Raw genomic sequence first — 20,432 nt, 5'->3', positions numbered from 1 at the left:
AGAGAAAGACGCATGGTTAATCAGTACTTCTGTCTAAAGATTACTTATCATTGTCTGTATCTCAACTATAAATTAAGACTTTAAAAGGGGGGCCAGAGCAATGGTACAATAGGTAACTCATTTGTCTTATTAGCAGCCAACTTGGGTTCGATCCCCAGCACCCTATGTGATCCCCTGAGTGATCCCTGAGTGTAGAACCAATTGTAACTCCTAAGCATCACTGGGTGAAGCTCCAAAACAAAAACAAACCAAAAAACAGCTTGGAAAGGAAATAATAGACTATTGTGAAGCATTGGTCATGGTGAACAAGATTTCATTTCTCTTCAAAGGCTTCATGAAAGGCACCTGAGGATCGTGCAGTCTTTCAGGAGCATCGTGACTCCTTCTGCCAACAAAGGGGTGGGGGAACCCTGGATGATCCCGCTGAGTAGATTGCCACAGCCTCGGGGACAGACACCATTCGCATGGCACGAAGGCCCAAACTACAGAGTCCTGCAGCCCCCAAGCAATCTGGTTTCTCGGGCCTGAGCATTCCTGAGTGGGATCCAGGAATCTGATCTGTTCTGGCCTCCTGGGCTCCGAACCCTAAGAGTGAGTCAAGTAATCTATACCGTGACTGCACTTCAAATACAAACACAGGGCAGTTCTGGGGGAGTTCTGAAAACCACCCTTTGAGCAATGCTGCCCAGAGCCCAGGTTCTCTTGTATGGGCCCACCCATCCCCCGTGTGACAAACAGAGGTACCCAACAGTGACTGCAGACATGGCTTCATCAAGCTTTCTGCAGAGTATCCAGCCTCCTGTGGAGTTTCATTTGTTTGTTTTGGGCTGTTACACGGCAGTGCTCAGGGGTTACTCCTGGTGCTTAGGATGCCAAGGATTGAACCCAGATTGATCAGGTGCAAGGCCAGTGCCCTCTGTGCTATGCTATGGTTCTGCTCCCCACACAAACACGATGTGTATTTAAAAAAAAGCCAGCCCCAATCCACATGATCACACATAGTGACCACATTCAGTGACCTCCCAAGTTCCCTCCCCTGCCTTCCCCTTTTAGCCCAGGAGCTGCCAAACTTCTAAGCTTTACTCCCCAGTCTTCACACCCAGCCCTCCACTCTCATCTCAGTATTCCCAGCACAAAACTGACACACAGAGAAACAAAAAGGAAGAAAGCGACGAATAGAAAAACAAATAAAAAAGACAGAATTGGGGCCAGAGAGATAGCATGGAGGTAAGGCGTTTGCCTTTCATGCAGGAGGTCATCGGTTGGAATCCCAGCGTCCCATATGGTCCCCCGTGCCTGCCAGGAGCAATTTCTGAGCCTGGAGCCAGGAATAACACCTGAGCAATGCTGGGTGTGAATCAAAAACAACAACAACAACAAAAGACAAAGTTCCTGAACTCTTTGAAAATTGTTCTAAGCACTGCATGATTAAAAAAAAAAGTGTTCAAGCTGGAATGATAGTGCAGTGGAGAGGGCATTTGCCTTGCATGCTGCCGACCCAGGTCCAATCCTCGGCATCACACAGGGTCCCTGGAATCTGCCAGGAGTGATTCCTGAGTGCAGAGCCAGGAGTAAATCCTGAGTGCCGCCAAGTGTGGCCCCAAAACAAAGCCAACTGAAAGCTATAACTGTGGTGATGGTGGTTACGGTTTGTGGAGTGGCACTGAGACCTCACTATACTGGAATTTCTTCTCCATGGCTAAGCTACAGGCTTGGTGTCTATTTTTGCATTTTTTTTTCAAGGCAGGGTCACTTTTTTCACTTTTTCTTTTCAGCCCCACCTGGTGGTGTTTACTCTTGCCTGCAAACGTGTGCTGGACCCTCTACGTTGTCTCTCCAGCCCACTGCCTAGCTGTTAGAGACAAAAGGGCAGAATTGCACACCACATGATCTTCGTGACCAACTAAGAAGGAAACAACAAAGGACACCCCATTTTCCTACTTAGAGACAACCCCAAGTAGAAGCTTGTGATTGTGAACTTTCCAGGTTTTAGTCTTCAAAACCTGTCATTATTCATCATTTTTCTATTGAAAAATGTGGCCCATTATGTTGTCCCAATGTGAGTATCAAACAGCAGGGCTAAGAGCTGGACTGGGTGAGACAGCACCTGAGAAAAACCCAGAATCTAACCCAAGTACCACAAAACAGTAGCAATAAAAGACAGCCCCAGAGCCTACTTTTTTTTTTTTTTTTTTTCATTTTTCTACCAAAAGTCGTACAGCATGAAAATTTCTTGCCTGTGCTATAAAATAAGCCCTTTGCTTCTAATTTATACATCTCATAAAAGAAGTCCTAACTATGGGGCCGGAGCGGTGGCGAAAGCGGTAAGGTGTTTGCCTTGCGCACACTAACCTAAGATGAACTGCGGTTTGATCCCCCAGTGTCCCATATGATCCCCCAAGCCAGGAGCAATTTCTGAGCACATAACCAGGAGTTAACCCCTGAGCATCACCAGGTGTGACCCAAAAAGCAAAAAATAAATAAATAAATAAAAATCCTAACTATAGCTTAATTTTATTTTTTCAATTCAATAAATAGAACTGCAGTTTACAATAAAATAATCTAGGGGGTGGAGTGATAGTACAGCAGGTAGGGTGCTTGCCTAGATCTGGGTTCAAACCCCAACACCCCAGCTGGTCCTCCGAACCTCACCAGGAGTGACCCCTGAGCTCAGAACCAAGAGTAAGCCTTGAACACTGCTGATTATGGTCCAAAAACATACTATACTATACTATACTATACTATACTATACTATACTATACTATACTATACTATACTATACTATACTATACTATACTATACAACCTAAGAGCAGAGGCCACAGTGACGGTACAGAGAGTAAAGCATTTATTTGCCTTACATAGAGCTAACCCAGATTAAATTCCGGTGCCCTGTATGGTTCCCTGAGCACTGTAAGGAGTGATTCCTGAGTGTAGAGATAGGAGTAACCACAGAGCATAACCAGATGTGATCTAAATACAAACAAAAAAACTTAAGAGCAAGAAAATGACAATACCTAGGCATTACGAAGAAGACTCCCTTTAAAATTCTGAATGAGTTTAGTCCAAGTTTATCCCTGAAAAAAATTTCAAGGCAAAAGAACAAAACTTTTAAAAAGCCCATTGTTGACTGAGAACCAAAGTGCGACTCAGTCACACTTTGTGACACACTCAGCAAGAGCTAAGTTCCAAAATGCTGATGACGAGCCCATCACCCACCATCTCTCACCCCTGTGCCTTGCTTCCTGTTTTGATTGTGACATTTTGGGAGTGAGAGATTATTTTTTAATAAGCATTTTTATGTGAACCTAACAGTAGGAAAGGTAAAAATAACTAAAAAATGGAGAAGTGAATGAAATGATGAATAATGACAGGTCTTGAAGACTAAAACCTGGAAAGTTCACAATCACAAATTTACAAGAGGATCATAAAACTAGTTTCATACTATTAATAAACTCTAGTTTCATACTATTAATAATGAAGATAGAACTGACAGTCGAAACCACACCCCATGAACACAGTCGCCATGTCTGCACCTGGCCAGCTCCCTAGACTCGCTATGCTCTCGAAAGAGATGTGAACCAAACCATGAAAAATTATAGGTACACCAGCCACACAGCTGAAAGCTGACAATCTTGGGAGGACAAAGAGGGTCAAGTCCCTGCCCTTTTGAAACCATGTCTGCTGCACCCATTACCCACAATCACAGCTTCACCCATGGCCCTGCTTCACCACTCATCTATGGTTTGGGCTGACATCTCCAAGACATTTTTGGGAGTGAGTGTGGGTATCCTCCCCCGGACTTCTCAGACTTCCAAAAGTGTGTCCCATAAAAGCTTCAGTATCAGGAATAATGCTTAGAATTCCTGGACAGTGTGGTCACATTTGTGGCTGCACAACAGCCCAATATTTTAAATACTGTCATCCCAGTAGGAACACTCCAACTTAGATGGCAATATGTATCTGAAGTCAATTAATGTTCACAGACAAAAGAAGTGACAGAATGATCAACTAGCAACCAGAGCTTAATAAACCTGACAATTAAAAAAAAAAAAAAGACAGAGAGGATGGAGTGACATTACAGCAGGTTAAGGAGCTTGCCCAGCACACAGCTGATCCTGGTTTGGTCTCTGGCACTCCAGATGGCCCCACCATGCCCATCAGAAATGATCCCTGAGCACAGAGTGATGAGTAAGCCCTCGGTATGGCCCATAAAAACAGAGAGCAGTTGAAGTATTACCCAAGTGATAAAAAAGAGCCGGCTCGTAAAACACTTAAGTACTGCCTACTACTGCAAACTGTAAACAAAACACTCTTCAATGAAGTTGACTGTGTCATCTTCCCAAAGACATTCTCCAAATAGGGAATATTTATGAAAGAGTTGAAAACCTATCAGTTAAAAGTCCTTTAGTAACACACACTTCTGATTCTGCTCAAAGATGTGCTTCTCTGACACTGCACAAACCCAAAAATAACTTGTGCTTCATGAACAGATGAGGCACCGCGTGGGCGTTCTCTGTCATGTGGTAACGACCTGTTCCGCTGCAAGAAAATAAATGGGGCTGCACCCCAAGAACAGCTTTACTTATGTTAACTCTTTGCTGTGTTGTGACAGAAACACAGCAGCGCACTTTCAGGATGTCAACGAACAGGGAATGAGCAGACACTGCCTTTCAGGACACACGGTGCAGGGAAGAAAGGATGTGGTGTGTGGGCAGGAAAGAGCTGACGCCTCTGTCCAGTCTACACACGCTGCACAGCAATTCTGCAGCCCTTGCTCTGAGTCTGCGGAGGCTCCTCAAGGGGCACGGAGAGGAGGGCCTGGGGCCCAGCCAGCAAGAAAGTCTGCACCTACCACAGAGGGCTCGAGAGGGGCCAGGACACCCTCCATTCGCAGGAGGCAGGGGGTGCAGAGCTATGGTGTGCCTTGAGGCAGAAAGTGCTGGGCTGCAGTGTGCAGTGAGGTGGGGAGCTGGGCTACAGTGTAGTGAAGCAGGAGGTACTTGGCTGCAGTGTGCCATGAGGCTTCCTAGACAAAAGCACTGGACTGGCACACAACCACACTTATACTCAACCTTTCTTTCTTTTTTTTTTTTTTTTTTTTTTTGTTTTGGTTTTTGAGTCATACCCGGTGGCGCTCAGGGGTTACTCCTGGCTCTGAGCTCAGAAATCACACCTGACAAGCTCGGGGAACCATATGGGATGCTGGGACTCGAAATGGGTCCACCCCGAGACAGCTATGTGCAAGGCAAATGAGCTACTGCTGTGCTATCTCTCCAGCCCTGTGCTCAACCTTTCTAAGTCTCACTTTTTCTCTTAGTTTAGGTAAATCTAGCACGTTGTATTCAAGTCCACAAACACTGTTTAGCCAGAAAGCAGGAAGCAGGATCCCTGGAACGTCTTAAGAGAAAGAAGGTGATTTTATGACTGAAATCTAACTACAAACGTGTTTGTAATCATGGTGTTTAAATAAAGATATTATTTTTTAAATAAAGCTATTATTGAAAGAAGGAAGGAAGGGAGGGAGGGAGGGAGGGAGGGAGGGAGGGAGGGAGGGAGGGAGGGAGGGAGGGAGGGAGGGAGGGAGGGAGGGAGGGAGGAAGGAAGGAAGGAAGGAAGGAAGGAAGGAAGGAAGGAAGGAAGGAAGGAAGGAAGGAAGGAAGGAAGGAAGGAAGGAAGGAAGGAAGGAAGGAAGGAAGGAAGGAAGAAAGAAAGAAAGAAAGAAAGAAAGAAAGAAAGAAAGAAAGAAAGAAAGAAAGAAAGAAAGAAAGAAAGAAAGAAAGAAAGAAAGAAAGAAAGAAAGAAAGAAAGAAAGAAAGAAAAAGAGAAAATAAATTTGTAGCTTCCTCAGGACCAGAGGCCAGGCCCCTATCATCACAGGGCTTTGGATCCAAACCATCTTTAGCCCTGCACCTCATTTCTAAAGCCCTCACTTCCCTGCACCCCACTTCCTGTTCCAACCCCTCCCCAACCAAAAACTCATCCCATGTGCCCTCAAGACCTGAATGTCTAAACCTAACAGGTTAAGAAGTCTCCATGGACAGAAAGATGTATTCCTACTCATTATGCTTGGCCTTATTTTTCAGCAGTTCCAGTAATCAAACCTGAGGCATGGCCAGAGATCTACCACTGGAATCTAACACTTGTCTTTAAAAACCAACTGAATACGCGACTTATTGGGAAGCCGGGGACACTCTGGGAATTATTATTTAAAAAAAATATATGCTTCCTGCAAACATTATTTCTCAATGTTTTATTTATTTATTTGTTTGTTTGTTTAGGGCCACACCTGGCAGCACTCAGGGGTACTCTAGTTTTGCACTCAAGAAATTGCTTTTGGGGCCGGGCGGTGGCGCTGGAGGTAAGGTGCCTGCCTTGCCTGCGCTAGCCTAGGACGGACCGCGGTTCGAGCCCCCGGCGTCCCATATGGTCCCCCAAGAAGCCAGGAGCAACTTCTGAGCGCATAGCCAGGAGTAACCCCTGAGCGTCACAGGGTGTGGCCCAAAAACCAAAAAAAAAAAAAAAAAAAAAAAAAAAAGAAATTGCTTTTGGCACGCTCCGGGGACCATAGAGGATGCCAGGAATCGATCTGGGGTCTGTCTCAGGTCAAACTTTTGCAAGGCAAACAAAATACCCTTGCTATTGCGCTGGGCCCTGTTTTGTTTTGTTTTTTTATAATCAATATAAATACTTACAGTGATTTTGATAGCTTTGTTCAACACATTCACCCATTCGATGAGGTCCTGCTGATCATTGGCTTGTAGGAAGTATTTCCTCATCCCTGCATTCATAACTGTTGAGATAAAGAAGTCAATCCACACAATTCTGCACTTGTCATCTCAAGTATCTGTTTTATACCTCAAAATCTTGGTTAAGTTCAGTAACCTGGCTCTAGAGGATTTGCAAAAATGCTAAGCCAGATAAAGCACATCTTAATCTCTTATTAAACAAGGTAAAAGTTCTTTCTTTTTTTTTTTTTGTTTCGTTTTTTTGGGCCACACCCGTTTGATGCTCAGGGGTTACTCTTGGCTACACGCTCAGAAATTGCCCCTGGCTTGGGGGGACCATATGGGACGCCGCGGTCCATCCTACACTAGTGCTTGCAAGGCAGACACCTTACCTCTAGCACCACCTCTCCAGCCCCGTAAAAGTTCTTTTTAATTTAATGGCCACAGTTTTTCTTTTAAAGAACATATCACAGTCAGTCATAGGCACATGAGCTGTTTTGGGGCTACTTCATTAATTAACACTTCAATTAAAGCTAATAATCAGACATCACTTTTATTCATTGTGTTTTGTGCCTATTAGGGCCATATCCAGCAGAGCTGGGGATAAGAGATAGGCCATTTCTAGAGATGCTCAACCCATCACCAGTTCAAGCCTAAGGCTTTAGTGCTGGGGGGCAGGAAGGGAGAGAACCAAGTGGTGCTGGATTCAGGAGCTCACACACACTGTCATGTATTCTTACCACTTCAACTATCCCTCCAGGTTCTTCTATCTTTGCTTTACTTTTTCTATTTCTTTTTTTTTTTTTTTTTTTTTTTTTGAGGGGAGGCATATTCAATGGTGCTCTGGCCTTACTTCTGGTTCTGTGCTCAAGGAAACATGAAATGCTGGAGAGTGAATTGGGGTCAGCCACATACAAGTGTCTTAACCCCTATTCTCTCTTTCTGACCTCACTCACCACGATTTTTTTAAACATTATTCTAGGAATAAAGTTCATTTGAAAAACTACACAGTTGCAATTTTATTTTGATTTTTTTTTTTGGGTGGTGGACCCCGGTGATGCTCAGGGCTTACTCCTGGCTCTACACTCAGGAATCACTTCTGGTGGGCTCAGGGAGATCCTATGGGATGCGACATTGTTGGCCATGCGCAATGTGCAATGCAATAGTCTTCCCTGCTGTGCTACTGCTCTGGCCCTGTTGCAAGTTTTAAACTAACACTATCTCTCTTCCCTCCCCTCCCCTCCCCGTCTCTCTCTCAGTCGCTTTCCAATTTTTGGTGTAATTTAAGAAATTAAATTTAGGGGCCGGCAAGGTGGTGCTAGAGGTAAGGTGTCTACGCCTTGCAAGTGCTAGCCAAGGAAGGACAGCGGTTTGATCCCCCAAGCCAGGGGCAATTTCTAAGTGCTTAGCCAGGAGTAACCTCTGAGCATCAAATGGGTGTGGCCCAAAAAACTGAAGGAAAAAAAAAAAAAGGAATTAAATTTAAGAAATTCATGGCCACCTTATACCTTTTTTTCACTTTATTAACCACCTTATTTCCTTACAATTTGTTAGCTCTAGCTACTGACTTAGACTTAAAGTATTCATTCACTTTAAGTTAAATTTTATATTAGCTCACTAACCCTCTTCTCTCTCTCTTTCTCTCTCTCATGAACGTGTTCTTGGTTAATCTGACTGAGGGGAGAGGAAAATGAGAACTCCCAAAGAAAAAAGTTATCTCTCAGACACAAGCTTCTGAAACTGGGGTCGACAACAACACTAAATAAGTCAGAGCTGGGGCTGGAGAGATAGCATGGAGGTAAAGCATTTGCCTTTCATGCAGGAGGTCATCGGTTCAAATCCCAGCGTCCCATATGGTCCTCCCGTGCCTGCCAGGAGCAATTTCTGAGCCTGGAGCCAGGAATAACCCCTGAGCACTGCCGGGTGACCCAAAAACCACAAAAAAAAAAAAAAAAAAAATAAGTCAGAGCTTCTCTGCGCTGACATGGTCTGAGAGAGGAAGCTTAGATGGTCAGAGGGAAGAAGACAGTCCTAACTTGCAAAGTGCCATCAAACTACTAACTTAAAAGCAAAAGAAATGTAATATGTGGGGCTGGAGAGATAGCACAGCAGTGTTTGCCTTGTAAGCAGCCGACCCAGGACTTAAAGGTTCCAATCCCCAGCGTCCCATATGGTCCCCCATGCCTGCCAAGGAGCTATTTCTGAGCAGAAAGCCAGAAGTAACCCCTGAGCACCGCTGGGTGTGGCCAAAACCCCCCCCCCCAAAAAAAAAAGAAAAGAAAAGAAATGTAATATGCTCTTATAAAGCTACTCTTATAACCTTTCTATAGACTTCAGAAACTAAAAATGGTATAAAAATTAAGATCTATATGTGAGGGGCCGGACGGTGGAGCTGGAGGTAAGGTGTCTGCCTTGCCTGCGCTAGCCTAGGACGGACCTCGGTTCGATCCCCCGGCGTCCCATATGGTCCCCCAAGAAGCCAGGAGCAACTTCAGAGCGCATAGCCAGGAGTAACCCCTGAGCGTCACAGGGTGTGGCCCAAAAACCAAAAAAAAAAAAAGATCTATATGTGAGTACCTATAGTTTTTGTTTTTTTATTAAGAATCATCACTGGGGCCGGAGAGATAACATGGAGGTAAGGTGTTTGCCTTTCATGCAGAAGGTCATTGATTCAAATCCCAGCATCCAAGCCTGCCAGGAGCGATTTCTGAGCATGAAGCCAGGAGTAACCCCTGAGTGCTGCCGGATGTGACCCAAAAATAAAAAAAAATAAAAAAAAAAAAGAATCATCACTAACAGGTTCTTTTCCTTAATCTTTTTATTTAGCTTAATCTGAAAAGCTTAATTCTCCTCTAACACTCTTTGTAGGCCTTGTCTATCTGTGAGCCAGACCCAGCAGTGCTTAGGGGGATACACTGGGCAGGGTCTTGGGGTCATCATTAGTGGGGCATGGGGGGGGGGGGGTCACTCCATGCTCAGCACAGAATCCAGGGCTACTTCATGCTAAGAATGTTCTCCTTCCATTTTTCCCAGCCCTGTTACATTATTTTGGGGTCTATTTTCTCCCCAGCTTTCTTAGTTCCTCTAGTCCTTCTCAGCTATCTTCTCACTCAGATGTTAGATTTCCTTGATGTGGTCCAGAATTTCTGAATCTCTTTCTTCATTCTACTTTCTGATTTGACTTTTCCTCCTGAATTTTCAATATTGTCTTGTGCTCCTTGTCACAAACAGGACAGTTTTTGCTCTGGAAATGTCATAGAATTAATGACAGGCTGTCTCGCCACATTTTCCATCACTGAGGTGCTAAATACTGGGTCAGATTCGATGCTGGCACAACCTGGCAAGTTCCTGGCTAAGATGTGCCCAGTTCTGAGGGTGTTGGCTCTTCTGAATCTTATTGCAGCTGCACTTGGGAGCAGGACACACAATCCCTGTTCCCTAGCCCCAAGTGTTTTCTGTATCATGGCACGTGGTAACAAGCTGAAAATGTGACTTACCAAAACAGTACTCCGCCTTCGGCCTTAGCTTAGTAGCATCGCTGACCTAATGAGAAAAGAAGGAAGAGTCATTCAGTTCTCCATGCATGACCACGGGTCCCCGCAGAATCATAGGGGTACCCAGAATCACAGAAATCCCACTCTTAAGGAGTGGGTGACAAATGGAAACCCATCCAAAGTCCCAGCAGCAAAGATGCTGCAAACTAATGGCACTACCATATTCTCATGGGACAAGCTGGTTATTTTGTTTTCTTCAAAAGAATGTGAAGAACTGTGAGTAAATATGGCACTGTAAGTCACACAAAATAGCTTTCCTTAATTCTCCATATACCCTCCATAAATACAAATGGAAAACTAGGGATACTGGTTAGCAAATTCCGAGTGCAATAGAGAACTATTAAGAGAAAACAGTGGTAAGAGCGGAAGAGTCTGCATTGAAAGAGCAAAATTTCCCAGGCATTAATTGGTGAGAAGGAGGAGATGGAGTGGCTGTGGAGCCTTCCCTGAGGGTGTGGTCGTGCCCTGTCACAGCACAGGCTAAAGTCTGAGGCAAGTGGCAGCAATGGGCCTGTGCCTTCCAAAGCAAGCCTCTCTTCTCACAGGCCCATTCATGAGTCCTGCCATGCGAGTGCCCAGCGTGAGGACTTATCACGTCTGCTTTATCCCCTCAAAGGGAATTCTGCAACAAGGCTTTCCAATGGAGCCTGACCACAGGGTCAGAGCTCTGAGTCACAGGGAAAATCTGTTCCAGGAATAAATTCTGGAGGACAAAGATGTGAGGACAAATTGTACATGTCAAACTTGAGCAAGCTGGGAGGACGGGATGGCAGATCACAGATGCACACATGCAGGGAAGGTTCTATTTTAAAGAGAGTTGTGGAGGCGGGGGAAGCAGTCAAGCAGCTGGTCAGTAAGCTAGTCCGTTTCACAGAGTAATGTTTTATTTTTAAACAAAGGCAGGGACAGGAGCAATAGCACAGCAGGCAGGGCATTTACCTTGCATGCAGCGGACCTGGGCACAATCCCCGGCATCCCAGGTGGCCCCCTACTCAGCATTTCCAAGAATAATTGCTAAGTGCAGAGTCAGGAGGAACCCCTGAACATCACAGGATGTGGCCCAAAAAATTCCATAAATAAATAAGTGTCAGCAAGTGTAGTATCAAATAATTAACGATGGGGCTGGATGGCGATGGATGGCGATGGATTTCTCTCTACCATCCCAGGCCACGTGGCTCCACAACCCCATCCAGCCGGCGGGTCCCAGGCCCAGGTGATTGGCGTAATGAAGACTCACTCACAGGCAGGCATTAGGAAGCATCATCTTTATTCATGCCCTGACCACCACAGGTGTGTGGCCTATCTCATAACCTTTCAAGCATTCGGCCATTCTTAGCCCTGCATCTTATAATTCAGCCATCTTCCTTTGGCCTCCATCCTGGTCAAAGACCAAAAGAGGCAAAGAACCTAAAGCCCTCGAGCGCAGCAGGGCAGAGCCCCTAATTCCCTGGCTTCAGGGTTTATCTACCTATTTCAAGACCCCTCCCAGGAATGGGCGGGGTTTTGCAGGTAAGGTTACACCTAATATCTGGTTCCCAAGACCCCTCCCAGAAATGGGTGGGTCTTAGGTAGCTACACCCAAATCCAGGGTCTCAGATAGGTACACCAACAAGAAAGACACCAATTTGCTCAACTGTCCCAGGTAGATCAATCTCTGGGCTGAGAACTCTGAGGCCTGATCAAAAAGGGGGTGGGCAGATTCCCATCCCTGGCGGCCCCCATCCACAGGACATCCTCCAGCATAGAAATGGCTCAACTCCACCAGTGAGTTTTATCAAGCTGTCAGGTCACCAAACTGTCCTGGTTCCACAAGTCCTGGAGCATGCAGCCACATATGCAGCCATAGGACACCTCCAATTTCACAGTACCATGGTTTAGTAAGAATACAGCAACTTGGATGGGACGGACAATTGCAAAGAAGCCCACCAAGTTCCTGAGGGAAAACAATTAACACAGAAGATTCAACCAGATCGTAAAACCCCCAAACTTTAGTAATACTATTGAGAGATACAAAACCATCATAACAAAATTGATTTTATTGATCTATTTTTTGATCATTCCATTTGCCATTTTGTTGTAACAAGCAGTATGAAGTAAATCTGTTTGTGCCTGCTAAGGGGCAGGCTTGGGAGGAGAAACAGAAGACACTGGTGGAGGAAAGGTGGTGAGATTGATGCCTGAAACAGCTGTACTATGAACAATTTTGTATATCTCAGTGTTTACATTAAAAAATTTTTTTCTGGGTTTTTGAGCAGTACTCAGGAGTTACTCTCCTGGCTGTGTGCTCAAAAGTCACTCCTGGCAGGCTCAGGAGACCATATGGAATGCCAGAGATCGAACCCGGATCTGTCCCAGGTCGGCATGTGCAAGGCAAACATCCTACCACTGTGCTATCAAGCTACCCCCCTTAAATGTTTTTTTTAATTAAAAGAAATTAAAAGTCTAGTCGATAAGAAATTGAGATACAGGCAGAAGAGCAATTTTTCTCCTCCACTATCTACTCTAGTAAAACCAGCCTTTTACCAACCACTTCAGAGTATGACATGCATGGCAGTATTCTACACTTCAGCACACAAAACCGCAGACAATGAATGAAAAAAAAACCTCCATTGTTGAGGCCTAAAACTAACTGTACAGTAGAATTTTGTGCTTCTTGTAATAGAGTCTCTATAAATTTAGGCTGAAAACTACCCTAAACAACTTCTTAAATACCTGCTTTTGCAGGAAATTTAAGCAGTGTTTTAAAAATACTTCTCTTTTCTAAATCTACGGAACACAGCTTTCAGGGACTGGAGAAATAATACAGCAGTAGAGTATTTGCCTTGCATTCGGCCAACCTGGGTTCGATTCCCAGCATCTCCTCCAGCCTGGCCAGGTGCGATTTCTAAGTAGAGAGCCAGGAGGACCCCTGAGCTCTGCTGGGTATGGCCCTGAAGCCAATCAATCAATCAATGAATAAATCAATACATAAAGTTGAAAAATAAAACCACAGCTTTCACATAAAAAAGCTTTCACGTTCAAAAAAGCCGGAGTGGGGGCCGGAGAGATAGCATGGAGGTAGGGCGTTTGCCTCACATGCAGAAGGATGGTGGTTCGAATCCCTGCATCCCATATGGTCCCCCGACACTGCCAGGAGCAATTTCTGAGCATAGAGCCAGGAGTGACCCCTGAGTGCTGCTGGGTGTGACCCAAAAACCAAAACCAAAAAAAAAAAAAGTGGTAGCACAGTGGTAGAGTGTTTTTGCCTTGCACAGAGCTGATCCAGAACAGACATGGTTCCATCCCCAGCATCCCATATGGTTCCCTAAGCCAGGAGAGATTTCTGAGCACCACCAGGTATGACCCAGAAAAACCAAAAAAAAAGTCTCTCTTTAATTCTATCATCACCTTTACAATGGAAAGGCTTCTTTCCTAGTCAATGAGAATCAACAACTATTTTGTGATCTTGATAACAAAGCATTATATCCACAAAAACCAGTCTTCGAGGGCCAGAGAAATAGAACAGAAGCAAAGGTGCTGGCCTTGCATGCAGCTAGCCCTGGTGTGATTCCAGGCATTGGCCTCCAGTCCCCTGAATACCCTCAGTGAGATCCCTGAGCACAGAGCCAGGAGTAAGGTCTGAGCACTGCTGGAGATGATCCCCCCCCATCTCCCAAAAATGACTGAAAGGAAACCAGAAAAAGAAACGGTGTTATAGACAGAAGCCCACTGCAAGCTGATCTCAAAGACCTTGACTGACAAGTCCCAATCTATGGATAGCAATCTGCACAGGCGTGTTATCAATCACACTTACTATGTAGCAGCAACTGCTCATACCTCCTAAGGTGAGTCATTACCAAAAAAAAACACTTTGTGCAAAACACAAAAGCCCACAGGACTACTATCTCTTTTATATCTCTCTAAGCACCCAAGGCACAAATATAATTATGAGAAAGTCAAGAAAAAAAACTACCTGACAAAACTGACCCTAAATGTATCAAACAATAATGATACTATAAAACAACAACAACAAACACAAAATCAACAAAGAAAAAACGGCAGAGACAAGGGAAATGAAAGGGAAGGAAAAAAAGAATCACCCTTTCGTCATCAAGATGGTTTGTCTTTCTCAACAAAACAAAAGTCAAATAGAAATCAAAATTAGAACTCATTTAAATGGGACCCACTTTGAAAACTCGAGACTTCCCCAAGCGACAATCTACTTGCTATAGGATTACTTCTACTGCTGGTGCTTGGACACCGAATATGCGTTTTCAATTTGCCACATCCTCTTTCTAATCTTCCTGATTTAGTCACGGCACTTCCCGGACACGCTCAACTTCGCAGAGACGAGAACATAAAACAATACCTGGAGGAAATGGTCGCTCAGCTGGGGCTCCCGTTCTAAGGCATTTTTAAATCAGACACAAATACAAGAGTGGTGAAAATTACCTTGGAAATGTAGGTGAGTTTGATGGCTCCAACACGGGATGACCCAGAAGGCAGGTTCTGGAAATGAATGTATTCATATGTCATTAACAGTCATCAATATGTCTGTACTGAATGTTCTACACATGCCGAAAAATATTAAAACATTTGATTTCCTCCTATTATACTGACACACCAGCTTTTGCAGGGCAAGTGTTTACAAGTCTAAAATCAAGCTGATAATGGGGCTGACAGAACCAAACTTTATCCCCTTTTACCATGAGGCTAGTTTGTTAGAAAAAGGTAATTTTGATCATTCTGCTCAACTTACTTTCTTCTCCATTAGCTTAAGAAAGTCGTCAAGATTAGATTTTGTTCTTGAAAGTCATGGGGGGGAAAAGTAGTAAAATAAAAGTTACCCTAAATGTTATTGATATGAATTCACCACTTGAAAGGCACTGCATGGCCTAATGAATTAATAAAAAATAAATTAAAAAAAAAGATGGATGAAAATAGGGGCTGGAGAGATAGCACAGCGGTGTTTGCCTTGCAAGCAGATGACCCAGGACCTAAGGTGGTTGGTTCGAATCCCGGCATCCCATATGGTCCCCTGTGTCTGCCAGGGGTTATTTCTGAGCAGATAGCCAGGAGTAACTCCTGAACACCACCGGGTGTGGCCCAAAAACAAAAACAAAGAAATAAAAAAAAGATGAATGAAAATATAATGCTGGGCCCGGAGAGATAGCACAGCGGTTTTTGCCTTGCAAGCAGCCGATCCAGGACCAAAGGTGGTTGGTTCGAATCCTGGTGTCCCATATGGTCCCCTGTGCCTGCCAGGAGCTATTTCTGAGCAGACAGCCAGGAGTAACCCCTGAGCACCGCCGGGTGTGGCCCAAAAACCAAAAAAAAAAAAAAAAAGAAAAAGAAAATATAATGCAAGGAATAAGGCCCTTGCCTTACACCCAGCGACCCCAGTTTGATCCCCAGCACCACACTGCCTCTCCAAGCAATACCAATGCCACTGCTGAGCACAGAGCCAAGAATAGCCCCTGAGCATTGCCAGATATGGCTCAAAAGCAGAGACAACGGGAAGAACGAGGGGAAAAAAAATCCTATAAGCAAACTTTAAAAAGGCAGGAACAGCTAAATTGATATCAGATATTAAATTCCAGCAGTAAGTAATGAGAAACAAGAGTGGACACTATAGTAACGAAAACTTGATGATCAATATAGGGCTGAAGAGGTAGCACAGAGAATAAGGTGCTTGCCAATTATGCAGCCAACCTTAGTTCAATTCTTGGCACCACATCTGGTCTCCCAAACCTTGCCAGGAGTAGAGGCAGAGTAAGCCCTTTGCACTGCTGGGTGTGACAACAACAGGAAAAAATGTTATAAAGTAAGTGAAGGAGACTAGAGTGATAGCACAGTGGATAGGGTGTTTGCCTTGCACACAGCTGACCCGGGTTCTATCTCTGGCATCCCATATGGTCCCCCGAGCCTGCCAGGAGTGATTTCTGAGCGCAGAACTAGGAGTAATTCCTAAGCACTGCTGGGTGTGGCCCAGAAACCACCAAAAAGAAAGTAAGTGAAGGAACACATACATGAAATACAAAATACATGAAGCAAGTATCCCTACAATGATAACATTATTATAATAGCAGATTTTTAACACTACTAGCAAGGCCATCTAACCAAAGAGAATAGTAAGAGAAACAATATATTAATGATATATAGATGTCATATGTATATATATGACAAGGGCTTAATAAACATTTATGAACAATTAACCACAAACAGTTGAATTTACATCTTTTCAAGTGCATACAGAACATTTATCAGAATAGACTGTATACTGAGGCAGAAAACAAGTCCCAAGAAAGATTCTGGAAGAGAAAGGGGCTGTTTGGGCCATACTAATGGTGCTCAGGGGAGCCATATGTGGTGCTGGGGATAAACCAGGACCACAGAGTACAAGAAAAATGCCTTCCTCTGTACTAGCCGCCCAGCCCTCCACCCACCCCCATTCATTCCTGCTGTTATCTGGTAGCAGACTACACCATAGGTGTTCAAGCTTATGCTGGCTCTGGGCTCAGGAGTACTTCAGGTGGGGCTCAGCCTGGAACACGTGGTGTTCCAGGAATTGAACCCAAATCAGCCACATATAAGACAAGTGCTCTACCTGCTGTATGATTATTCTGGTCCTTCCTATCAATTTTTAGACGAATTGGACCATAAGATTTTCTGATATCAATTCTCTAAGATTAGGAAATCAACCACAAAAAGAAAACTGTACACTAAACAAAATGGTTCTCACTAAACCACTGAGTCCACTAACCTGAAGAAAGGAAATTAAAGAGAAAAATTTAAACTACCTGGAGAAAAATAAAAATTAAAAACAAGCTACCAAAACCTTTGAGATATGCAAAAGCATACTTCTGCTTTTGTTAATAGTTAATAGTGATATTAGGCTTTTATTAAGAAAAAAATTTAAGTTAACCTTACAGCTAAAACAATGCGTCACTTTTTTTTTGGGGGGGGGGGGTCACACCCGGCAGCGCTCAGGGGTTAATTCTGGTTCTATGCTCAGAAATCGCCCCTGGCAGGCACAGGGGACCATATGGGATGCTGGGACTCAAACCACCGACCTTCTACAAGAAAGGCAAATGCCTTACCTCCATGCTACCTCTCCAGCCTCAATACATTACATTTAAAAAAAAAAAAAAGTATGTTCATCTTTACATAACTGAACCCAACAACAATCATGTTTGTAAACAAGGTGTTTAAATAAAGATATTAATTTAAAAAAAGTTATGTTCAGTAAATGTTGAAAAAGCATGAAAAGATTCAACATAGGGGCCAGAGAGATAGTATGGAGGTAAGGCGTTTGCCTTTCATGTAGAAGGTCGGTGGTTTGAATCCCGGCATCCCATTTGGTCCCCCGAGCCTGCCAGGAGTGATTTCTGAGCATGGAGCCAGGAGTAACCCCTGAGCGCTGCCGGGTGTAGCCCCCCCCCCCAAAAAAAAAAGAAAAGAAAAAATTCAACATACTTTTAGGATAAAAAATTTAAATAAAGTGGGGACAGAAGAAACATGTTCAGTCAAAAATTCTCAATTAAAAAATGAGTAGATGGGGGCCGGGCGGTGGCACTAAAGGTAAGGTGCCTGCCTTACCTGCGCTACCCTAGGACGGACCACGGTTCGATCCCCCGGCGTCCCATATGGTCCCCCAAGCCAGGAGCGACTTCTGAGCGCATAGCCAGGAGTAACCCCTGAGCGTCACCGGGTGTGGCCCAAAAACCAAAAAAAAAAAAAAAAAAATGAGTAGATGGGGCCAAAGTTAGAGTACAGTAAGAAAGGCATTTGCTATGTGCTCAGCTGACTCAGATTTCAAAATCTGGCAACACATAGTCTCCTGAGCCCACCAGTAGTGATCCCAGAGCACAGAATGAGGGATCAGCCCTCAGCACTACCAGGTATGCTCCTGCCCCAAAAAAAGCAGATGGAGGCCAGTATGATGGTACAATGGGGAGGGTGTCTGTCATGCATGTGATGACCCAGGTTGGATCCTTGGCATCCCAGGAGCACTACCCGAGCACCACCAGGAATAATTTCTAATACTGAACCCAAAGTGCTACTCAGCATCAATGGGTGTGGCTCAAAAACAAACAAACAAACAAAAATCCCAAGCACCTCATAAGGTACCCTGGCCACACCAGAAATAATCCTTGAGCACAGAGCCAGGATTAAACCCTGAGCACTGACTGTGACCCAAAAGCCAAAAGCCAAAAAAAAAGAAAAAAAGTGAAAACTAGATTTTGTGGATTTCTTCTATGAAAAATTAAACAAGATTCTTTTTTATTTTTTTGGTTTTTGGTTTTTGGGTCACACCCAGCAACACTCAGGGGTTACTCCTGGCTATCTGCTCAGAAATCGCTCCTAGCAGGCTCAGGGGACCATATGGGATGCCGGGATTCGAACCACTGTTGTTCTGCATGCAAGGCAAACACTTTACCTCCAGGCTATTTCTCTGGCCCCGATTTTTTTTCTTTTTTAAAGGCTTAACAATAGATAGACATTTAAAAACTCATCAATGGTTAGAAGGTTCTTTTCTAGCACTCTGGAAAGTTAATTCAATGGAAGTAGAGACAATTCAAAGACTTACTACTCCCAACATGACCTGGTGATTACTGAGGCTGTATCCAAGGTAGGCAATTCCAAATTTATCATTAACACATACATCAAATTCTAATTTGTAAACTGGCTATGATTTTATATAACATGTTGTACATTATGGATAAGGAGGAGGATTTTTTTTGCTTTTTAATTTTGAACAAAAAATATATTGATTGCTTTCAAGATCTACTTCTCAAGTGACCTTTTATCCAAACACTTCTATGCTCCCAGTTGAGGCCTGAATTTCTTCATTTTAAGTTTCAATTGTCTCTGTTATTGTACCCTGCTGAGGAGAAATCCCAGCCTCAGTAGAAGAGGGACAAGAAACCAGATCATGACTGCATAGCATAAAGGCCCGTCAATTAAACAGTGGTTGAGGCTGGAAAGGAGACTTAACAGGATTGAAGTACTCACTTTGCATGTGGGGCCCTGGGTTCGATCCCTAGAGTTTCACGGACCAATAGCACAGTGAAATCATATCTTGAAATAGCTGGGAAATAAGGGTCATTCAAATACTAATTTCTAGGGTTCACTATGATGGAAGCGCTGCCAAGTTTATTAGGTAAATTTCAAAAATGTACTGCCAAGAGGCCAGAGAGATATTACAGTAGGGAGGGCACTTACCTTGCATGCAGTCACCCCAAGTTTAATCCCCACCAGCCCCCCAGGTCCCCCCAAGCCCACCAGAAGTGATGCTTGAGTACAGAGTCAGGAGTTCTGAGCACAGCTGGGATGCCCCAAAACAAAACAAAAAGTACTGCTTACTAAATAACGAGAAATGTGTATGACCTTCAAGGTAATAAAGAGGAAAGGAAATAAACCATTCAGTCTAAGGAGCTCCTACCCTCAATTAACCTAATGCTTTTCCACAAGTGTCTTTAAATTCACTTGCTAAGAAGCAGGAGATCATGCAAGGGCTGGTGCACAAGCTCTGCATGCAGGGGGGGCAGGGTTGCAACACAAGCCCCTGAGCCACTTGGGAGTCATCTCTGAGCACGTCCAGATATGGGCCAAGCTAAAGACATCAAAATAATTGACTTTCTGAGGCTAAAGTGATAGCAAAGTGTGGCCCCAAAACAACACACCACCCCCCACCCCCCACCCCACCCCCCCCACACACACACACACCTAGGAGCAGGAACGACAGCACAGCGAGGAGGACATTTGCCTTGCATTGCAGCCAATTTGAATTCAATCCCTGGCATCCCATATGGTCCTGATTTCGGAGCCAGGAGTAACCCCTGACTGCCTCTGGGTGTGGCCCAAACACCTCCTCCCAAAAATCAATCAATCAAAATAAGTGACTTTCTTTTTTTTTTTTTTTTTATTTTTTATTTTTGGGTCACACTCGGCAGCGTTCAGGAGTTACTCCTGGCTCTACGCTCAGAAATCACTCCTAGCAGGCTCGGGGGACCATATGAGATGCTGGGATCCGAACCACTGTTCTTCTGCATGCAAAACAAATGCCTTACCTCCATCCTATCTCTCCGGCCCCAATAATTGACTTTCTAATGTAGCCACTTAGTCATTTAATTCTATACCACTGCCCACACTTTCAACACAACATTGAA

General features: G+C 44.2%; 1 protein-coding gene across 3 annotated transcripts in view; it reads right to left on the bottom strand.

Annotated features, from left to right (window-relative positions):
- Positions 1-20,432, bottom strand: part of PLEKHA1 (pleckstrin homology domain containing A1) — a 59,611-nt gene that overhangs the window by 17,646 nt on the left and 21,533 nt on the right. For 2 of the 3 annotated variants that reach the window (XM_049764496.1, XM_049764497.1), the window contains exons 3-5: positions 14,713-14,769; positions 10,225-10,270; positions 6,695-6,792 (exon numbers count right to left, since the gene is read on the bottom strand). In XM_049764496.1, the coding sequence (XP_049620453.1) occupies positions 6,695-6,792; positions 10,225-10,270; positions 14,713-14,769 (201 nt within the window). The remainder of the gene's footprint in view (positions 1-6,694; positions 6,793-10,224; positions 10,271-14,712; positions 14,770-20,432) is intronic. The other variant, XM_049764498.1, reaches the window with a different exon arrangement.

Source organism: Suncus etruscus, chromosome 17 (genome assembly GCF_024139225.1).
Source record: "Suncus etruscus isolate mSunEtr1 chromosome 17, mSunEtr1.pri.cur, whole genome shotgun sequence".
Taxonomy (NCBI): domain Eukaryota; kingdom Metazoa; phylum Chordata; class Mammalia; order Eulipotyphla; family Soricidae; genus Suncus; species Suncus etruscus.
Note: the sequence above shows the minus strand (reverse complement) of the source record. Positions and strands in the feature narration are given on the sequence as shown.